The 19586-nt window shown below is 51.8% G+C and overlaps 3 protein-coding genes across 3 annotated transcripts; 2 read left to right on the top strand and 1 right to left on the bottom strand.

Annotated features, from left to right (window-relative positions):
- Positions 1-441: 441 nt before the first annotated feature.
- LOC128273136 (MKI67 FHA domain-interacting nucleolar phosphoprotein) lies at positions 442-1506 on the top strand. Its single transcript, XM_053011054.1, has 2 exons — positions 442-564; positions 628-1506. Exons 1-2 carry the CDS (start codon positions 514-516, stop codon positions 1438-1440), a joined length of 864 nt encoding a protein of 287 aa, XP_052867014.1. The 5' UTR covers positions 442-513; the 3' UTR covers positions 1441-1506.
- Positions 1507-1650: 144 nt separating this feature from the next.
- On the bottom strand, positions 1651-4033 carry LOC128270155 (uncharacterized). Its single transcript, XM_053007559.1, has 2 exons — positions 1910-4033; positions 1651-1845 (listed from the first exon to the last, which is right to left on the bottom strand). Exons 1-2 carry the CDS (start codon positions 4031-4033, stop codon positions 1651-1653), a joined length of 2319 nt encoding a protein of 772 aa, XP_052863519.1.
- A 12331-nt stretch (positions 4034-16364) lies between these two features.
- On the top strand, positions 16365-19429 carry LOC128270156 (uncharacterized). Its single transcript, XM_053007560.1, has 4 exons — positions 16365-16456; positions 16626-17015; positions 18752-18935; positions 19016-19429. Exons 1-4 carry the CDS (start codon positions 16365-16367, stop codon positions 19427-19429), a joined length of 1080 nt encoding a protein of 359 aa, XP_052863520.1.
- Positions 19430-19586: the final 157 nt, after the last annotated feature.

A 19586-nucleotide genomic window follows, 5' to 3' on the forward strand; every position in this document is an offset into this window, starting at 1 on the left:
TTGGCTACTGTTTTAAAGGATTTTTAAGTTGAACTGAGAACAACAAAATACATTCGTCTAAAAAAACGATAAGCTATACATTTTTGAAGAAATACTTCCAATGTTTTTATTAAAACAAGATTAAATTTGTGGGACAGCATAGCTTCACAGTGTAAAAATGAAAACGTGTACTAAAAATGTGCTCCAAAATATATTCAACATTTCTTTATTGGTTAATGCAGCAAACATTTTTAGTTCAAATTCATACAATTTTAAATAGAATGCTGATACTATTTAAAATATGGATTATTTAGTATTTTAATGTACGAAGTAGAAAAGAATCCTTAAACCAGTTGATCGAATCAGTTTTAGTACTCAATGTACGGGTAGCATTGAGCTCAACCCTGCAATGTGTTTTGACGTCCGCTCCGTGTCAAAAACGTAAACAAATGCGGCCAAGCAACGTGCGTCGCAATTCTTCGGTACCGCGTGGAAACGCTCTGTGTTTCAGTTGTTAAAGAAATTCTCTTCAAAATGAGCAAAAAAGTATTGAGCAGTAAACGGTTGGCGAACCCTAAAGCTCAGGTGACCCGATAGGTGTGAATACTGCCTGGAATGCTTTGCTTATCTTATTGTTTCTTTTTTTAGACTGCCAACCAGCCGAAAGCAACGGGAGGGTCGGGTACGATTTTGGTGCGCCATCTACCAAAAGGCTTCGTGGAACAAAAGGTTCGTTCGTTCTTTGCCCATTTTGGAGACATCGAAAAAGTGGTTGTCGGACGCTCGAAGACAACGGCGCGCGAGTTGGGCCACGCGTATGTGAAATTCAGCATCTACGAGGTGGCAGAAATTGCGGCCAGCTCCGTAAACAACTATCCGCTATTTGACCAAGTTTTGCAAGCGTCTGTGTTACCGAGGAGATACAAGGGCATTCCACGCAATGCGGGACAAGTAATTGATACGGATGGAAAACGAACCACAATATATACCAAATGGCTCAAGCGCCAGGCTGCGCTGGCAAATAAGGTCGTAGTAAGCGAGTCATCGTTGAAAGCTAGATTGGCTCGCAAGTTGGCCAAGGTGAAACGAGCCGCCAACAATCTCGGTGAAGCCACAGACCTTAAGAACATGTACACAAAGACCGCAGAGCTACTCGAAAAAGAGCAACGAGTTCAACAAAGTAAAAAAGAGGTTGAGCCAGCCACTCCTCCGGTCGTGCAAAATTTATCCGAAAAACGTCGTCCTAAAACACCCTCCGAAAAAGAATCAGCGATTGCTGCCGCAACCAAGTACGCTGAGAAAATGCTCCCAGGAGCAGCCAAAGTGGAGTCGGCCAACGAGAAAGTGAAAAAAGTCAGTACAGAAGAGAAGAACGCCAAAAGCCAAGGAATGAAAAAGCGACAAAATACGGGCAAGGGAAACCTGCTGGTAACTTCGTCCGCGAAGCGTCAGCGCAAGTAATACGCTAGCTTTAGTGACATTATCTCCTGTTTTGGTTCCATTACAATCTCTGATGTTGGAACTTTGTGGACGAATAAAAAGAATAATATTTGATATAAATACGTGGGTTGTATTTGGCTTAATATTGCCAAAAATTTGATGGCCACAGCAAAAGATCGTCAAGATGAAAAATCAGTCACCCAGAATTCGGATTGATCCAAACACAGTCATTTAATGCACTGGTTCGTCCAAAAGATGGTACAGGAAAAAAGCTGGTGCCCATTCTACCTTTGCCTCTCTCGTCAGGGGATCCGGAGTGGCGTGCAGCGTTATGTGATGCTGTTTCTGAAGATCGATATTTCCGACCAGCGCCGTTCGCCGTCTGTTGGAAAAGCAAACCGAGCTCAGCACACCATCAACGAAAATCTGAAAAGGAAAAAAGAGGTCGAAGTGATTCGTCATTCGTATGGGGTAACAGTCTTTAGTTTACCTCAAATCCAACGATACAACTGAGCAGATCTTGGTCAACGGTCCAATGGACGACCATCACTTCCGGGGAAACCGCGTGGCAAGAGTAAATTTCTACCGGGCAAAACAGTCCGTTGCTCTGGAAGTGATTTGCTAGTAGCGCCAAGCATACTTTTTGAGGTACTACCTTATCATGAGGCACTACCTTATCATTTCTTTTCCCTAGCTGTTGTATTTCTAGATTCGACGGGCGCTTAAGAGCGTGCTGGATATCGGCTGAAGGTGCTGGCGGTTTTGTTTTCTCGTGTTGTTCCTCTATTAGTAGGTTAATCTTCGTTTTGATGGCACTAAGATCAGATTGGATTATCGTGAGATGATCATTGGCCTCACCGAAAATACTTCGTATTTCTTGCAAATTTTCAAGTGCGCAAAAGTTTGTAAAGCTTCTGCTTTGGGAGTCGTTTTGCAAAAGTTTCGACCCTCCATCTGTACGTGACTCAACGACGCCGCCCTTCTGACTGGACGAAGAAAAATGGGTCTCGCTGACGGCTTTTGTTAAATCACTCCTCAAGAACTCGATGCCTTCCAACTTTTTGTATATGTTGTGCAACATTATTGCTGCAGGTTCCAACAATTCCTTCAAATATCTGCTTAGTCTCCCGAGGATGTTTTCCGACAGTACAATAGTTCCATGCTCACTTGGCCGAATGCGTTCATCTGTTATGAGTTCTTCGATAACAGTAGCAACAACGAACGCCTCAGAGGCGTTTTCCGCTTCATCGCAAACCACTTGAAAGGTGAGCATTTCAGAGAGATGGTCAAATTCGTCGGACAATCTTTCGACACGTATTACACACTCCTCTATCGGTTCATCGTTTTCCAGCGAGCCTAGGTCGTAAACTTGAGCCTCAAACCGGACAGCCAGGTTTCCATGCTGATCGCTAATGCTTCCGGATACGGTGGTATACACTTCGGCTTGCTGTTTCTCCAGACCACCGGAAAGATTGTTGGATTCGTTCGTCAAGCCGAAGCTAGACCTAGACGGAAGCGTTGGAAAAGTTTGTTGCAAGTCCCCTCCAAGCCGCTGTGGAGATGTTTCCTTCATCGCCTGATAATCGGAAGAGGAAGCTACTTCCGTTTGCATCGATATCATTTCATCCGGATTGGCAACAGTCTTACGATAAGTCTGCCGAATCGTTTTATCCAGCTCGGCGGTCGGTGCTTCTTTTAGCATGGCGTTGGATGTTTTTAAAACAGCCGACGATTCTTTCGAAAACGTTAGCAATGCAAGCAGATCGTCATTATTTCGTTGATAAATTTGAACCGATGGTTCCGTTACGGTTTCCGCCTCGTGGAGACACTGAGCGTGTTGTGCGATGACCGTGTCGATGTTTTCCAACGATTGCCTCGCCGGATCATGCGCGGGTTGTGCTGCCTGCGCAATGGATATCGTCCGTTTATATAAAACCGTATCATCGTTACGGCTGAAGCATCCAACAAACTCCTTGGAAATACGGTTGTCAACTGGCAAGGCTTCTGTTTGAAACACTTCTTCGGAACTATGTCGGCTTATTCTCTCGCTGATGTCCGCTCTTCCGGCCATTTGGGTATTGGCATCATGCACCAAATTGAACATTGTCTCCGAGTGCTCGAGAAATTCCTCCATCGCATCCCTGGGAAAAGCAGGCTGTGAAGCCATCTGCCTTACGCTCGGCTCCTTCAGGACTACCAGCTCGTCTTCGTTGCGCATTAAATCCCGCATTTCTTCAAGCTGCCGTTCCAACCGGTTGTCACGCGATCGTTGCATTAGCACCGTACCGGATTTTTTCAACGCCGCGCCAATCATTTGTGGTGTGATTACTTGATCCTGGGACGAGAGCCGTTTCCGAGGCGCATCCTCCTCCGACGGAAACTCGACGATCGGAACCGCATTCGTGTGCACCTCTTCATACACAGTACCTTCGGACGTGTCGGACGAAAAGCTCAACTCCGAAACCATGGACGTGGGGCTGTCGGTACTGTAGTCATCGTTAACATTGTACGTTCCCCCAAAAACCAATGGCGATATTGGGAGGCTGCATATGACCCGGTGCGCCTGTTCTTCCAGTGGTTCTTCACCATTGTGGTTTTGTGGACTGTTATGCATTTGGCTCACGCTTCCGACCGGAGAAACTGTGCAATTTTGAAACCATAAATTCAGTTCACAGCACTCACAGATTTTTTCACAGATTGCACGGGCTCCACATTCGAATCGACTGACGAGAATGTGAAGCAAATATTACGATGCTTGCTAGGATTCGCCGATTTAAAATATATCGCATTTTGTTCCGATTCTACCGTTTCGCTTTCGGTTGAAAGGAAAACTCCTAAAAGTATGCAATGGAAATAGTGTATTGACACGAACGGAAGAAAAAGACTATGATTTTGAAAATTGAATCAACATTGAACGGTGAATGAAACTTGTGCCCAAAAGCGGAACGGAATGAAGCGCCCACTCAAATCGTATTAATCTTACAGACCACAGCACTGCTACGAGCACAAATCCTATCAAGCTTGGAAGTTCACATCTTATCTCCTCGCATGCTTAATTTATCGTACTACCGCATGCTCATCCAAACAAATGGGTTCATTAATATTTTCAAAGAAAAACCTTTCGTTTTCTCGGTTCACCTGCTAACTGCAAGCGTTACTTAGTAATGCAAGCCCCTGAGAAGCTGCAATTGCGATGCATTATTCTGAAATGGTTTCTACAATCATGCTGTCATCCCGACGACATGCAGCACCGACCCGGCCGGTCGGGTCGGTACAGCGGGTGTTTTAATAAGCCGCAGCCCTCTCTAGGGCGCATCGTTTTGCGAACCCAAACCGTGCCCTTGTTGCATGAGAAGAGCCCGACCGCACGGTGACGGTGCATTGCGATCCGGGCAGGCGAATCGTGCGGTGCATTATGCATAATTGGACTGCCGCGCGAAGAAATGCTCGCGCTCACGAGCGACATGTGAAAGGGGGCCGGTCGCCCGGTGACTTGCTGACATTGACTGATATATTTTGACTTTCGTTTGCACGCTTTTTAGGCCAGAGGCCCCGATCGATAGGCCCGCGCGATGCACCGTTCAATGGAACGTCCGGCAACGGTACCTCGATGTCGGTCGCGCCACAGAATATCGGTATCGAATCAATGGTCGATTACACGTGTCATTTTGACGGATACGTCGCGTTATGCTCGGCAGAAAGGGCCATAAAACTCGGTAATAAAAACCTCAACCCGTTCCTTGATCAGGAAATGAATATGAACAACAAAGTAGTACCATTGCAAGTAAGCACTAAAACGGGCCGTCTCGTTGTCGCTTTCTGCTTCCGGCAAGTGTTAACACGTGGCGGGATAATGGGCGTAAAATCGCTATAAGCTTCATTAGTACCGCTAGTGGAATCAGTTCCACCTAAATACATTCGTTCGATATTGGCAAAACTTTAGTGGCTGTAAATGCAGGTCACTAGTCAACCCGAAACGGACGCGTGTTAATAACATACTCTTCAGCATTGTGATTCTTCCGTAGACCAATTGTATTCGCCACGTCAATCAAATGGGTGGCATTTAGAAGACGACAGGTCACTTCAGCATCCACTAGAGGCCCAGAAATCTTGTCCGAATCTTGACCATGTCGCCAATGTCCGAAGACGCCGAAATGACCAATTTGCTGGCCGAGAATTGCGGCATCCATTAAAAATAGAAGCAGCATGCGGCCAGGACGCCAACGGCGAGCAATACCTCCTCTGCGTCACCCAGGCCAGGTGGTGTTCTACACACACACCGCAGGCCCCGGGAGGAGGCTCTCTGGAAGCGCGCAATTAATGCGCCATTGAGATGTTTATTGTTTAGGTCCCGGAGCCAACACCATCCGTAAAAGGCCCGATGGCCCCAGTCGGCCGTCGCGAACACACATGGGGTCCGGTGCTGCCGGTGCTGCCGCGGATGATGAAAGATGACCTGTGAAAAGTCACCACAAAAATAGCATCGCCAAATCGGGCGTCACGAGGTGGCCCGCCCGCCACCCGGGCCACCAGTTCGTCCTTTCGCCACATACGCCTCCCGTAGTGACGCGCCCCCCACGGCACGGCACTTCCAGAAGAAGGAAGGAAGTCCAGGATGGCAAAAAAAACCACCACCAAATAAACAGTCATTCTGAACCCCCGTTACCGTTTGACCTTTCTCGGTGGTGCCGTTGTGCCTGCTCACGAGCGTCGATCGGCCGATCGATCGATCGATCGATTGGTCAGATCGATCATCGGACCAAGCGGGGCGCACGGGCGAAGAAAGCGGGCGCGGTTCCAGCATGTAAACAAGCGCTCCCCCGGCAACCCCCCAAACCCTTCGAGGAGGCCTTCGAGCTGAGGCGGATCATCAGAACGTGCCCTAATCCGCACGTTCGGGTGGGTAGGAAAAAGGCAATCATCGAATCGCACCGCGGTTCGCGAGAAAGTCCACTATTTTTTCCACGCTCTCTCGCTCTTGCGCCGCTGTTTCTTGCGCTGGGCCCGACCGTTCCCAACCCGGCAAGCGTCCCAATCGGTCACCACGTACGATACCTACGTACCCATCCTCGGATAATCCTCGCAAATCATCCCGAAAGCCCATTCTTGGAAGCGTTGACCGCATTTCGTGTACGCTGCAGCTGCTGCAGGCGCCCATCGCGGGTCGGTTCTCAGGGTTCCGAGCGCTCGCTGAGACATCGTGTCTAGTGGTGGCCGCCGCCGCCGCCGTCGTCACCGTCCGCCATATAAGGCACGAGGCGCATCCCGCATCTCTGCCGGGAATGCCAAATGGGGGTGTCGGGGAAGTGTTTGTTGCCGCTTGTCCCAGATTTCCTAGCCGGCCATCGGCGGTGGACACCCGATGGGGAAAGTATTACAGCCCAGCATGGATGACCCCACACGGCACACACACACGCGCACACACGGGCAGACACACAATTGGTTGTTGGGCTGACCGTGTTGCACTTGTGCACTCGGCAAACAGAGAGAGAGCCGGGGCGAGATTTGCCACACGAGACCGTCTCCTAATCCACAAGGCTGTGAAAGTCTCGTGGGATGCATTTGACGAGGTTTTTTGGGGTGCGATCTGCTGTGCCGTATGTCACGGTCGAGAATGGACACCATTGCGGTGGGTCTACCTCAGTCCACCGATCGATCAGCCGTGAGTTCACGAGGTTGCTCGATCATTCTCGTCCGACGTCCGTTTTTGGTTTTTTGTCGCTGTTGTTACCTCGCTTCGTTCCGTCCATTTATCTCCATCGCGAAACTGGGCAGGCTGGGTTCGGACGACGGACGAGCGCGCGCCCAACGGCCGCGATGATCGACGATCAGTTGCCGCGTACCGGTCTCACCTCAAGCCAGGCGCACCTGATGACGGTGCGGTGCGGTCGAGACCGAAATCCCAAGCTATCCCACGAGATGCCGCTGACGATGATGGCCGCCCGGGCCCCGGTGATGACGGCGCGATGATGAGTGGAGCTTTTTTCTGCCGCGATGCGCGATCTTCCGAACTTTCGCTACGTTCCCGATCGTGCCCGATTGCCGAGGAAGCAGCAGAGCCTTCACTCAACAGAGAGAGAGAGACCGAGAAGGGCCGTCGAAGTGAGATGGAGGCCGCACCGGGCTGGGAAGCTTTTCTTGGGGCAGTTCGTCGGGCGGATCGCATCACTCGGACCGGTGAAGTCGCCGCGAACGGACGCGAATCTCAACAACGACTGTGAGCCCAATTCCCTTAAAGAGCTGCCTTCTGCGTAATTTGCGCAATCTACGTGCCGCGTGCGTGAGTCAAGTGGTCAAGAGCCAAGCGGAGCAGTGAGTTGTTTCGCGCGCTGGTGAATACACCAGGTCAGGCCGGTCAGGCCATTAGTTCCGGAGTTCCGGTATCTGTCCGGTAGATCCGGCAATATCCTGTAGCAAGTGGACTGTGATCGTGCGTGTGTTTGTGAGTGTGTCTCTGGTGACTTCCTGTGCAGCAGGAAGCAGTCGCGGAAGGTTCTCCGCCGTCATCGCCGACCGAAACAACACACAGCGCCAGCCACGATATGAGGTGCAGCAATCGATTGCCGTAAGTAGCTCCGTCCACCCTTCCACATTCGAGGTTTCGGACCGACCTGTCTCCCGGACTCTTTCATTTTCCGGTCCTCCCCATCACACACCCCTCTTCCCTCAACCATTCTGGGCACTTTCGGCCACCGAAACCTGCGATGAAGATGATGCTGCGCAAAAGATGGAACCCCCCGCGGGCGATGAAGGAATGCGCGATCGCAACCTCTTCCATTCGAAATGTGCGTGTCCGTGTGTATGTGTGTGTCCGAAAGAATGATTCATGGCCCCTGTTCCGGCCGGCCCAGGGCAACTTATGGTCCGTTGCACCCCGTTGCAGAATGTTGCAGTTTCGGTTGCAGGATTTTATATTCAAAACGTACTGCGCAACGAGACACACGCCAGAAACCGGGTGGACAGAGAGAGAGAGACACACACACGCCAAACACACATCCATAAATATTCGCCAGCGGTCAATGGCGTGCGGTGGCCACAACCCGAGCCCCGGAGCACACACTTTGGCACACGAGCACGGCGTTAGAGCGTGTGCGGAGTTCTGGTGCCGGTTCCTCAGAATTGAGGATGGACCGCTCAGCGGCAGGGCAGAGCGGTGGTGGTGCAGACCGGGGAGCGGGACAGAACGTGTGCAGTTCCATCCCCCCGGCGCCGGGTCTTGGAATCTTCCTCCTCTCTTATCTGTCTTCTGTTCGCTCGTGTCCGCGCTCTCTCTGTCTCGCACTCTCGCGCGCTGTGTCTCCTTCTTTTTCCAGGGCTTTTCCAAGAACGCACCCATCATACACTCGTACACATGCGTACTGGCTGCCCGTTGGAGGGGGCTGGAGAAAGGAGATGACTCGCCCGGACGCGACGCCTGAGACGACGAGCGGAGCGAGCGAACAGGTTAATGGTTATGACCGGGGTGGCTTGCCCAGAGAGTGGCTTACCTCGGGGAAGGCGAAGACTCGGGTTGACAACCGTTCCACCACCTGCCCCCCCGCCCCACCGGTGGCCCCAGCGGTCCCTTAATGGCGTTTTGATAATTTCTCTCTGTTGGCAGCCAATTAGATCGAAATAAGTACCGCGTGGCCCGTCACGCCGCAAACAACCGGATGATTCGTCGTCATCATCGCCGAGGGGACGAGCGGGTCGGCCCAGGGAGGGCGGTGAGGCCAAGGCGCACGCGCGTCTAATAAAATGCGGGGGGGACCATTGAATGCAAACAGTTCCCACTGGGTCCAAACCCCCCGCCGGTGCGACGCTCGCTCAACTGAAGATGCCCCGAGGGTCATGCGGCGTTGCGTGAAGGCTACGGAAGACGCCGGGCGCCATTACGTGGGTGCGTTCTGGCAAACCTCTTGGGCGGGCCTTGGGAGGCTCCACGCGGAAGCGGGGCACGAGACAATGTGAACCGTTGCATCCGCCGCTGCAGCTCGCCGGTGGGGCAACTTCCGGTTTGCAAGCTGCGCGCGTAGAAGTGGCGTCCGGATCGGAAGTGACAGCGCCGGGGCTGCGTCTGGACCCCTCGGGGAGGCGAGCTGGTTATCCGTTTCGTTTCGTCTGATTGCCGCGCGGTGATAAATCTGTCGTTGAGCGGCAATCTCCGGAACGGGAGCATCCAACAGCCCCGGGCCATCGGCCTACCCGGAGCCGGGTCGGCGTTGCGTTGCCAATTACCTTAGCGTCCGCCATCATGACCACACTCTCTCCACAGCGGGCGGCCGGGCCCCGTTGGGAACGTTCGCCAACTTTCCGGGAGCCCCGAAAAGGGGCCAGCCAGGGGTCGCCGCGTTTCGCGAGGAAGAAGCGGTTTGTTTTGATTGGTGAAAAACTAACACGCGGAAGCGAACGATGTGCAAATTTGTTGGCACTTGGGAAGTGAGAGAAGCGGAGGCTGACCGGGCGCGTGCCGGACGCGCAGAGAGCCCAATTGGAAGTCATTATCTTTGACACAGAATGTGGCCCCTCGGTCAGGTGGCTCGGCTGGCGGCCCGGTTTCCATTTCGGGTCGCGCCGATCCACAGCACTGGCGGGTACTGGCGGGTACTGGGGGGGTCTGAGACGCTTAGTCGGTGCCATTAAGCGCCTGGCCAGGCCGCCCGCTGGTCATTAATAACGAGGTGAGGTCGGTGCAAAGTTTACGGCCCCGCACCGTAGGCGTCAGCAGATCATAGCCGCAGGTGATGGGCCACAGGTTTCGTTCGCACCGGCCGTTCGCACGGTTCTTTCGGTCCTAAGTGGTGCGTTTTTTAGTGGCCAAGCACCAGTTTACGTGGTCCTAATGGGGCAAGAATGCTGCGTTCCGGTCCCCGGCAGGAGGTTAAACCCAGCAGGCTTGGGGACACAGCAAAGATCAGCCCCGGTGAACTGGCTCACACTTCTCGATGTCTCGTCTCGATGTGCTTTTAATAGATCATCATTAGTTGTGAACGTGGAACAAAAATGTTGATAATGCATGATTTATGATGATACGAAGTCACTCTTCGCAGAATGCCACGCTCGACTGCGAGTTTCGATTCGACACCAGGACACGGGTGCGAAAGCGAAATGATTCCTTTGAATCGAAGCGGAACCTTCCGCGGTGCCCGCAGAGGTTGGTGAAGTGAATCATAAGGCTTTCCTTTTTAAGATGTCACCAAACAAAGCGGGGAAAATGTCCGCAGGTCGTATGTTTAAAAAGTGAAAATGGATTATGAAACACAAGTCTGAGCTGAATTAAATTCACTTGGTTAAGATTCACTTGGTCTGCAGTGGTTTTTGCAGTATTACACCACGGCCCAGGTTTTTGGATCATTTTGGAGACAAAAGAGCTGTCAACGTTTGCTAAAGGCTATAATGGATTGAGTTGGCCTGTTATGACTTCATCATTTGATGAAATTTTATCGGATGGAAGTCGGATGAAAGTCGCTAGGGGCCAAATTTGATGAATAGGCTCCAACAATTTGTGGATTTTTGCCATTGTCAAAATGCTGTTGTGACACGTTGTTTTCTTCATTCTCTTGCATTGATTCAGGATCATGCTGGTAGCCCCAAGTCCCATTCATATTGATAAGTCGACGCACAAAATTCATTTTATTCTATCGAAAACGCTCTCAATGTTGCCAAAAAGTTTCATTCGAATGTGTTTTTGTTCCATGGTTAGCGAATGCGGCACAGATTTGGTACACAGATTTCTGAAGATTCATTCAAAATATAGCAAAATAATAAATGAAACTTCACATTCTTCCATACCCCAAAATATGGGATGAAGATTCCGTATACCTGACCAGAGCCTAGCCAAGATGTCGCTTTTTACGATGCAATATTCCTCGTTTGCTAATAACTTGACTTGAATTTTCGTTTTTGACTACGTTTTGCTGTGTTCATCGTTTGAGTGGCGCTTTTTGCTGCCCCAAGCCCCCCATTGAACGTGGTCCTAATGGCGCAAGAATGCGTCCCAGTCGCGACAGGTGGCGTTGTAGGGGATGGGGATCCTTTATAGTGCGCGGTGCCCAGCATTAACGATGAAATTGCGCGGCACATTTTGTGCACCGTTTTGGGACGTATTTCGCCACGCGGATTCCGACGGATCACGCAGCACTAATCTCCCCGTTGCGATCGCCAATCTGCCACCCGGACCAAACCGGACCGGACCGTGGCCGGGGCGGTTCTCGGACGGGTCTCAGCCGACTTCGATAAGAACGGCTTCCACTACTAACGGCACCGCCGCGTTCTGATGGCCGTGGCACGCTTTTCGACAAGGTTCACGGCGTGACGGACATTTTGAAAAACCTCCGCCTCGGAGCCGTCGGATGAGTTTCCTCCTGTTTTTTCTCTCTCGCTCTCGCCCTCTGAATGGCGGTCAAGATTCATTAGTGCGCCAGTGCGCAGCCCAGCCCGTTCAGCTCATCTCCTTTTTCTCCTAACCCAGATTTCCAGGGCTGCTGTTATTTTTGTTCTTCCCGCTGGCCATTGACCGGTCGTCCAAAAAAAGGGGTTCCCATTCATTTGCCAACCGGCCGGTGCAGGTACTACCCCACCATTGGTGGCAGCCCAATGAGTCATTAAAATGAGTCTCCCGCCGCGGACCGTCATAAAACGTGGCGCGATGCACAACGATGCTGCTGCTGGGTGTCCGCACCCGTGTATGACACACATTGGCCGCCCCAATCGAAACCCGAAGCATAAAAGCAGGTTCCGAACGTGCAGGGTTCTGCCAGGGCCCCCCCACCCCAAGATCGATTAATCAGGCTTCGAACCCGGTGATGACGTTGATTTTCGAAGAAATCACTTTGCGCTTTCGTCGATGACGAATGTCGACCCTTCTGGCCGGTAGCAGGTAGGCGCGCATGAAGATGTCTAATTATCTGAAAAATCGATCGTAAACCGATCGACCGCCTGACGAATCATTAATAGGATGACGGCCCCGGGCCCTGGGCGAAGAAAGCGACAAAATGGTCAACGAAGAGAACGAAGAGCCGGAGCCCTAATTAGAAGCAGCCGAATTCGAGCGAATTTTCTTTCCGGCCCAGCCCGTGTCCCATCGCGCGACGCGCCGGATTGACGGGAAAGTTGGGCCAGAAAAATTGGCCATGGGCCGCGGACGCGGGCCGTTTTCTGGCCCATCGAATGATGAAATTTTTCCGCGCCCGGGAGTCCGAAAGTAAACATTGGCCGCGCGCCGCACACCGAGAGCGTGTCTATTGCATTAGCGCGGCGCGGTGTTCGTGGTTTATGAACCGGCAACCATTTTCGCGAACGAACGATGCATCGGCTGAGGGGGCCTGAAAAGTGAGTGGAGAAATGTTTTATTTAACCGGCCGCCGGCCACTGGAAAATATTAGTTGTTCGTGGTTCGCAGAATTTGGCTGGGTTTGAGAAATATGGGAAAAACTCTCGAGTGGACCGCGTCCGTTAATCTTCGGCTAATTAATCGAAGGTTCCATTAAGTCGCCGGCGGACCCGGCTGAAACTGTCCGACCAACGAACAGCGAACCTAGGCCATCTCCATGGTGTGCCGCCTATGGTAATTGGTTCCCTTGGGCGGCGAATAAACAACCTAATCGTTGGGCACGCAAACAAAATCCCACGATTTCTGTGCCAATGCCGGGCTGCGTTCGAAGGGCTCGTTCACGGAGGCCGCCGGGAAGCGTGATCCCGCTGGGCAAACAGATTTGAATTTTATTTTCCAACACTCATCGGCGCATCAGAAGCCACCACCCGGCAGCAGCAGGAGTGTGTGGTCAAGTGTAGCCCCCGGGGGCACACATTAAAGAACCCGGCATCGTTCGAAGTGCCGCACCGTTTCGGTGCCGTTAGGTGAGCAAATTCCAATTGTGTGTCAAGTGGCGGGCCCGAAGTCCGATTTCACCGCAAATAATGATCCATTCCGGCCAGAAGTGGTGACCGATTTAGCTGACTTCTACAGAGGCACTTCGGGGCTGAATCAATTGGGAACTATTTGCCGGCTGAAGACGGATGATCGAAAGAATTGTTTATTGCTCGTTTAGTTCGATTGCCTTCGGATTAGCATTGAAATTTGTCTTTATCAATAAAAATTGTTCGCACTTGGGTGGAGTGCCAGAACGCCGCGATTGGAAGATGGGAAGTGGAAAGTTACTGAAGTTTATCCTTAATCTTACCTTGAATTAAAGTACAAAAACACCTAATCATTTACTCACTCAAAGGCAACTTGTTCTGTCTATCTAAAAGTAGCGAAACGGTGCACTCCGACTGCTTTGATAAACTTATTATACAATCCAATCGCATTGCTGTCTATGGTATCCTCGCAACAACACAAAGGTAATAAAATCGTAATGTTTATCTATGAGCTTTCTTCTTTAATCGTACCGTAAATTGTGGAAAACGAACAAATGGCACGATCATAAAAGATTGTGTAGATAATAAAAAAGAAGAGGTACGATTTATTAACAATGTTTCTGTTCCGAATTATTACTGTAGCCAAAAAATATCGGGATTGCGCGTATAATTTCGTTCATTCTTCTAAATTTATGTCATCCATTATAATAATCCGTGCTCTGTGCAATACAACTACATTTGTTCCAATTTTCGAAGCGGTCTGAAAAGTTCGTTTTTGGGAAGAGCCTTCAACACATTCTTTGTTTCGGTTCTTTTCTTAACCGTTGACAGTAAAAGTTGTCTTACGATTGGATCGTTCTCTTGAGTTTAATCAGACCTCGGTGGTTGCGAAAAGATATGAACCAAGTATGTGACGAATCTGGTATTTTTTTACGCAAACGACGCATAACAAATATTATTCTTCGTTGGTTTGGCTATTTCGAAGGAAGTCATGATGCACCACTGTTTCCCGTTGGTTGTTGATCCCAGTAGCAAAGAGTTGCTCAAAAGTTATTCATCTTGTCGAGCTCAGTAGTGTCGGGATATCAATTATTAGACGTAGTAAATTCAATTAAAGCGTCATTCGTTCGCGGTAGAGCATTGAAGTTAAATGTTGGTCAATATAATTTTACACCAAACGCGCCTGTAAACCGAAAGTGAAGAAACTGACGCACAATCTAAAGTCGCTACTAGTGAAGTTATGATAAATCACGTTTTGAATTGTTGTAAGCATTTCATGCTCGGATTGTTGTATCCTCGGTGAACTTTCTACTCTCCCGAATGAACAGTATTGCCACGAACTAAAGCCCCGTTAATGGCAGGCAGCCACAGAATATGTGGCTCCATATTTTGTCGCTCGTTTTTTCCTAGTTTCGCTAACTACCGCAAGCGATTAATGCGATGCGCTTACCGGGGATCGCACCTAACTGTACCTCGAGCCACGCTATCTTCACGCTTATCTATGCGCAGCTCCCAGATCTAATCGCGTACACCACCCAAAACCGCGCTGCGGTGCGGTTCGCGGAAGCATAAAGTAAGACAGTGCGCCACACCACACCAAATTAGCGGCTCCCATTGCGCCCACCGGCTAGCGGCTGAAAAAGGTCAATAGAACTGTTACGCCGCCTTGGCGAACTGCGCTGCTTCGGGTTTTTTCCTAGCATTAGAACACGCCGGTGGAAGCGCACACGCCAAAGCCATTATTATTCTTGTTCGGGCGAAAACACTGTAGCTCCAAGGCGCTCGACTCGAAGGCCCCTCTTCAGCCCGGACCGGATCCTACACGCGGCACACGCGGAATTCTGTTTCCCAGTTTTGCTAGAAAGCCCCCGAAAAACAATTCCTGGCCACGGTTGAGTGCCGAGTGCGAGCCGTACGGAATCCCCGGGGTGGATGGCCAACTGGTGCTTTTTGGGGGTTCGTCGCTTGACCCCTCGAGTGTGTCATTCGTTTTCGTTCGCGCTCCGCGAGCCAGCTAGAACGAACGGCTTACTCCCGAGACACACACACACACACGCACAGTGGGCTCGGGGCCGTTCCAGGGCTTCGATTCTGCACGGCCGTAGCGTAACGCGATAATTGCCCGAAATGCGCGAAATCCATCGACGGCTTACGGCGCACCGAGGCCGTGAAACTCCACGATAAAAGCCATTAAAAGTGGTCCGTGGCGAGCTAGAGGTGGCAAGCGGGCAACGCAACGATGGCAGGTGTATTGCCATCGTGCGCGGGACCGAGAAGAGAGCTCTCACTCGCCCGGAATGCCCCAGCTTTTTTATGACCAGAATGGCCGCCAGCCCATATATGAGGCATCTCGGAGGAACACCCAGAACTGGCCGGGATAGCGTTTTGAGATTCCATTAAATATTGCTCCCACCTTCGGGGTGAGCCCCAGGAAAGGAAGACGGTTGTGGTCGTCCCGCGTACCGAGGTGTGCCGTACCGAGTGACCATTCGGTCGGTTCGATCGAATTTCCCGACGATCGGTTGTGGTCACTCCCTTTTTTTGCTTTGCTCCCACGGGCATGTGATGGGCCCCGTCACCAAGGGGCCCCGTTTCGCGGCTGCACCTCAACCACAAATGGACAACGGAATCTACCGTCCAATGTCCAACCGTGGTGGCCGCGATCGATCGATCGATCGATCGTGGCGAAAGCGATCCCTCCAGTATCGCTTTGCCGTCCTGGGCTGCCGCCCCGAGGCCCCCCGAGGTGCTAATGTCCTGTTGAGGCCGTGCCGTGCTTATCAATAATACATACGCCAGCGCTGTGGAAGGATTACACCTTTATGGCGGCGGCCTGTTGGCCGTTGGCCGGTGATTTAATGACCGACCGGTCGACCGTTCCGAGCACAGCCAAGCCGAGCGAAAGCCGAGCCTTATCGTGGCCGGGATGTTGTCAGACGCGGGCAACTGATACTAACGGTACCGTCTCTGCCAGCCCGCCAGCCAGCCGGACCCGGGCCGGAGTCAGCGAAGCGTCGCTGTCTTCTGAACGGATCTTCTGAACGGCGGCGGTGACGATCGTTCTGGTCATGTGGTCGTCGCACCGCGCGCACATTATTGCCAGCGCGATGCGTGTTGTCGTGTGCCGTGCCAACGGGACGCAGACGATGGTTGGGCGGGCCGCCATCGTCAGCCGCAGGACCTGCTCCGGCTTCGAAAGGTTGCGTCATCGAAAATGGCCGACGGTGACATTAAAGTATTCATTTCCGTTGGGCTCGCGCATTCCACCGGGCCGGGATCGCCTATTTGGTCGGTCGCATCTAGAGAGGGGCAAGCACATCGATTAATTTGCGGCAAAAATGCCCGTTCTCCCCATTCTCCCGCGACAGGTTGCTGCGGATCGTCTTCGGTGTCGTCGCCGTCAGCGCAGGTATGCAGCTCACCCAGGTCGCCGGCGAAACGATCGGCGGGGCGGGACCGATGCAGCAGGCCCTCGGCCAACCATCAGCACCAGCACAGCAGGTTCCGGTGGCGAAGCGGGTCGGTAAGGCCGATAGGAAGGCGACACCCATCACCTACATCAAGCCGCTGCCGGTGGTCGACGGGCCGAACGAGTTGTTGCATCACCAACCGAAGCAGCTGCTGCTGCTGGGCGGAGGACCCAGCACGGACGACATCGCGGCGGGCAAGACGAAGCCCAAGAATGGCGGCAACCGGTTCGCGCCGAAATCGCTCAACCTGATCCCGCCGAAGGACCTGAGCAACGCGGAGCTCTTCAGGTGAGGAGCCGCCGGGGCTGGGCGCGAAAGGATAATGGTGCTGGTGCTGCAGTCGCCCATTAGACCTTTTCCGGCCGACCGACGGGAGAGGCTTATTAGTTGCATAATGAATCCATTTGCAGGTGTCGTCTTCGGGTGTTCGAGAGGTTCGCTTCGAGTGGAAGCCACTAACATTGCTAATTCGTTTTCGATGCAAATTTGCTCGATCAGTTTCGATCGAGATGCTAAGCGGCATTTGAGGTTGATTGAGGAGGTTTGATTGAGATTGTAATAAGTAGAATAAGGAATCTTAATAATAATAAGATCCACACATTCCATACGAATCAGTTTGCAGGGTTTTTTGGTGAATGTTTTGCTTTTGAGTGAAGCATTGTCCCGAAAAGGTTTGGTCCGAGGCTTCCGAAGGCTTCACAGTATAAATAACCGAACGATTAAATCAATCGTTGACCCAAGTCTTATGCTTCAAAAAGGACTTACTTTATTTTACTTACTTGCTTTGTTAATTTAGGAAGGAGTCTCATATCCTTGAATTGAACGAATAATTAAAGTTTAATTTAAACTCAGAGTGGACTTTTGTTAGAGTGTACGCGTTCCCCTACGTCATAAGACAGCAAAGTACTACTCGAGTGTCCCAAAAAAATTGTTTACGCAGTCAGTCTCCAGGATCTTGGCGTAGAGGCATTTTGTGATGCTCGCCATTCTGCATGCCGCGTTCCAGTTTTTGCTCGTTTAATGAACCATCAAGGTAGATGGTTCCAAACACAGAGTCTCAAAATCCCATAACACCGACTTCACTTCAGTCGATTACCCCCGGGCGTGAAGAGTGTAATTGAAGTTTACGATCAAACACCGCGCCTCCGAAACGGGCTCTGCTTAATAGAATAATACAATTTCCCAGTGGGATATTGCTTCTTCCGGCTCCGGCGAGAGAAACAATTTGCAAACCCCTGCGCCAGCCAAAGACACCCGGAGGGCGCGCGTTAAGCGCTTCCCGAACAGCGTTCCGAACCGATTCCGAGCATTAATCATTACGGGCGTCACTGGTGCCTGCAATCCTCCAGAAGATCATATATCCTCCACTCAAGAGTGGAGTCGGAGGTTTTTTCTTGCCCTCGCCTGGAGAGCATCCCGGCGAGCACACTCTGAATCGTTTTCTGTGTTTAATCGACCGATGATTTATCGCCCGGACCGCCACGGGCCACGGCCGAAGAAGTTTCACCCAGCCTGGCGTATAATAATAGTTCTCGCGGGGATCGCGGACTTGCTTTTTTTCTGCAGTGTGCAGCCATCGTAAAGCACCGGTCTACGTAATATCAATTTTTAGATTGAATTACCAAAAGCAAAAACTTCCTGGCATCATCGAGCCCATCTTTCGCGGTCCGAATGTGCGAATTTCGCCATCTCATGCTCATTATGAACACGTTACACGGCTTATATAGTTCGGTAGCTGACGTGGTTCATCACTCGCAGGCGCGCGCCCGCGCGAGCATTATTCGATGATGCTCACACATTTCGGGCTCATCCCGAGCTGATGGCGATGATGGGGCTGCTGTGCCCCCGGGAGGGCAAACAAACGAGAGTGGGGCTTTAAATATTGATTTTTCGCTTGAGCAGCGGCCCTCTCTCGAGTGCGTCACCTTTTATGAGGCTCCCCTAGGCGTTTAACATTCCAACGTAACAGGGTCGAGCGATGGAGCTTGTGGCGCGAGCTAATGCGTTCTGTTTCCGTCTTGCAGCAAACTCGGCCTGGGCAGGGTACGGCCGTCCACGAACCACCACAGGAAGCGGCTGGCGGAAGAGTCCCGGCATCACGGCCGGTCGGACGATTCGCACATGTATGTCATCAAGCTGCCCCCGAACCCGTACTACTACGCCCACAATGTGGCCCCGCAGAACAGCATCGCGGACGTTGGCAAGCAGGTAAGCCGGTCTCATCCCCCCTATTAGGTGCTAGCAAATTATGAGTTCTTCAATGACACACAATACGTACCCCGACGCAGGTTCCGGTTGGGTTTAAGTCGAACGGTAAACCGGCCCGGATCTACCACTGGAACATACCGGAGCTGAAGAAGATTCTCGGTGCGAAGCAAAGCCGCCACCCGAACTCGCGACGCCACGAAGACATCGACGAGCTGATCGACATCAAGGAGATCCCGACCTGGACCAAACCCTGGGAGGGGGCGCCGCGTGAAAAGTCGCTGCTCAAGGCGAAGCAGAGCGCTGCCGGTAGCCAGAAGAAGAAGTTCCCGACCTACTACGCACCGGTCAAGAAGCAGACCGGGGGCAGCAAGTCGAAGAAGCACGCCAACGGCAAGTACAACACCGGCAGCAATGGCAAACCGCAGAGCTTCTACATTCTGGGCCAGGACAGCGAGAGCCGAACGAAGATCGTGAGTCACACGCAGACTGTGTAACTCGGGCACTGCTGGGAGCTTAGGGAGGTTTAGCCGGTTAAGGGTGTGTGGGAAGGATCCCTCAGTGCGCGTTCGGCGAAGCATGGCGTAGCTCGGCGCACTGATTAGTAGGGTGCCAAGAGTATAGGGACATTAGTTGGATCAAACGACAACGGTT

This window comes from Anopheles cruzii, chromosome 3, assembly GCF_943734635.1.
Source record: "Anopheles cruzii chromosome 3, idAnoCruzAS_RS32_06, whole genome shotgun sequence".
NCBI classification, from domain to species: Eukaryota; Metazoa; Arthropoda; class Insecta; order Diptera; family Culicidae; genus Anopheles; species Anopheles cruzii.

What these genes read in the sequence shown, in the direction of transcription:
- LOC128273136 (XM_053011054.1), top strand. Translation starts at nt 514, where the DNA reads ATGAGCAAAAAAGTATTGAGCAGTAAACGGTTGGCGAACCCTAAAGCT. An exon ending in TGGCGAACCCTAAAGCTCAG is followed by an intron (nt 565 to 627) that starts GTGACCCGATAG and finishes TTCTTTTTTTAG; the next exon opens with ACTGCCAACCAGCCGAAAGC.
- LOC128270155 (XM_053007559.1), bottom strand. Translation starts at nt 4,033, where the DNA reads ATGCATAACAGTCCACAAAACCACAATGGTGAAGAACCACTGGAAGAA. An exon ending in GTTGTATCGTTGGATTTGAG is followed by an intron (nt 1,846 to 1,909) that starts GTAAACTAAAGA and finishes TTTCCTTTTCAG; the next exon opens with ATTTTCGTTGATGGTGTGCT.
- LOC128270156 (XM_053007560.1), top strand. Translation starts at nt 16,365, where the DNA reads ATGCGTGTTGTCGTGTGCCGTGCCAACGGGACGCAGACGATGGTTGGG. An exon ending in ACCTGCTCCGGCTTCGAAAG is followed by an intron (nt 16,457 to 16,625) that starts GTTGCGTCATCG and finishes CTCCCGCGACAG; the next exon opens with GTTGCTGCGGATCGTCTTCG. An exon ending in AGCAACGCGGAGCTCTTCAG is followed by an intron (nt 17,016 to 18,751) that starts GTGAGGAGCCGC and finishes TCCGTCTTGCAG; the next exon opens with CAAACTCGGCCTGGGCAGGG.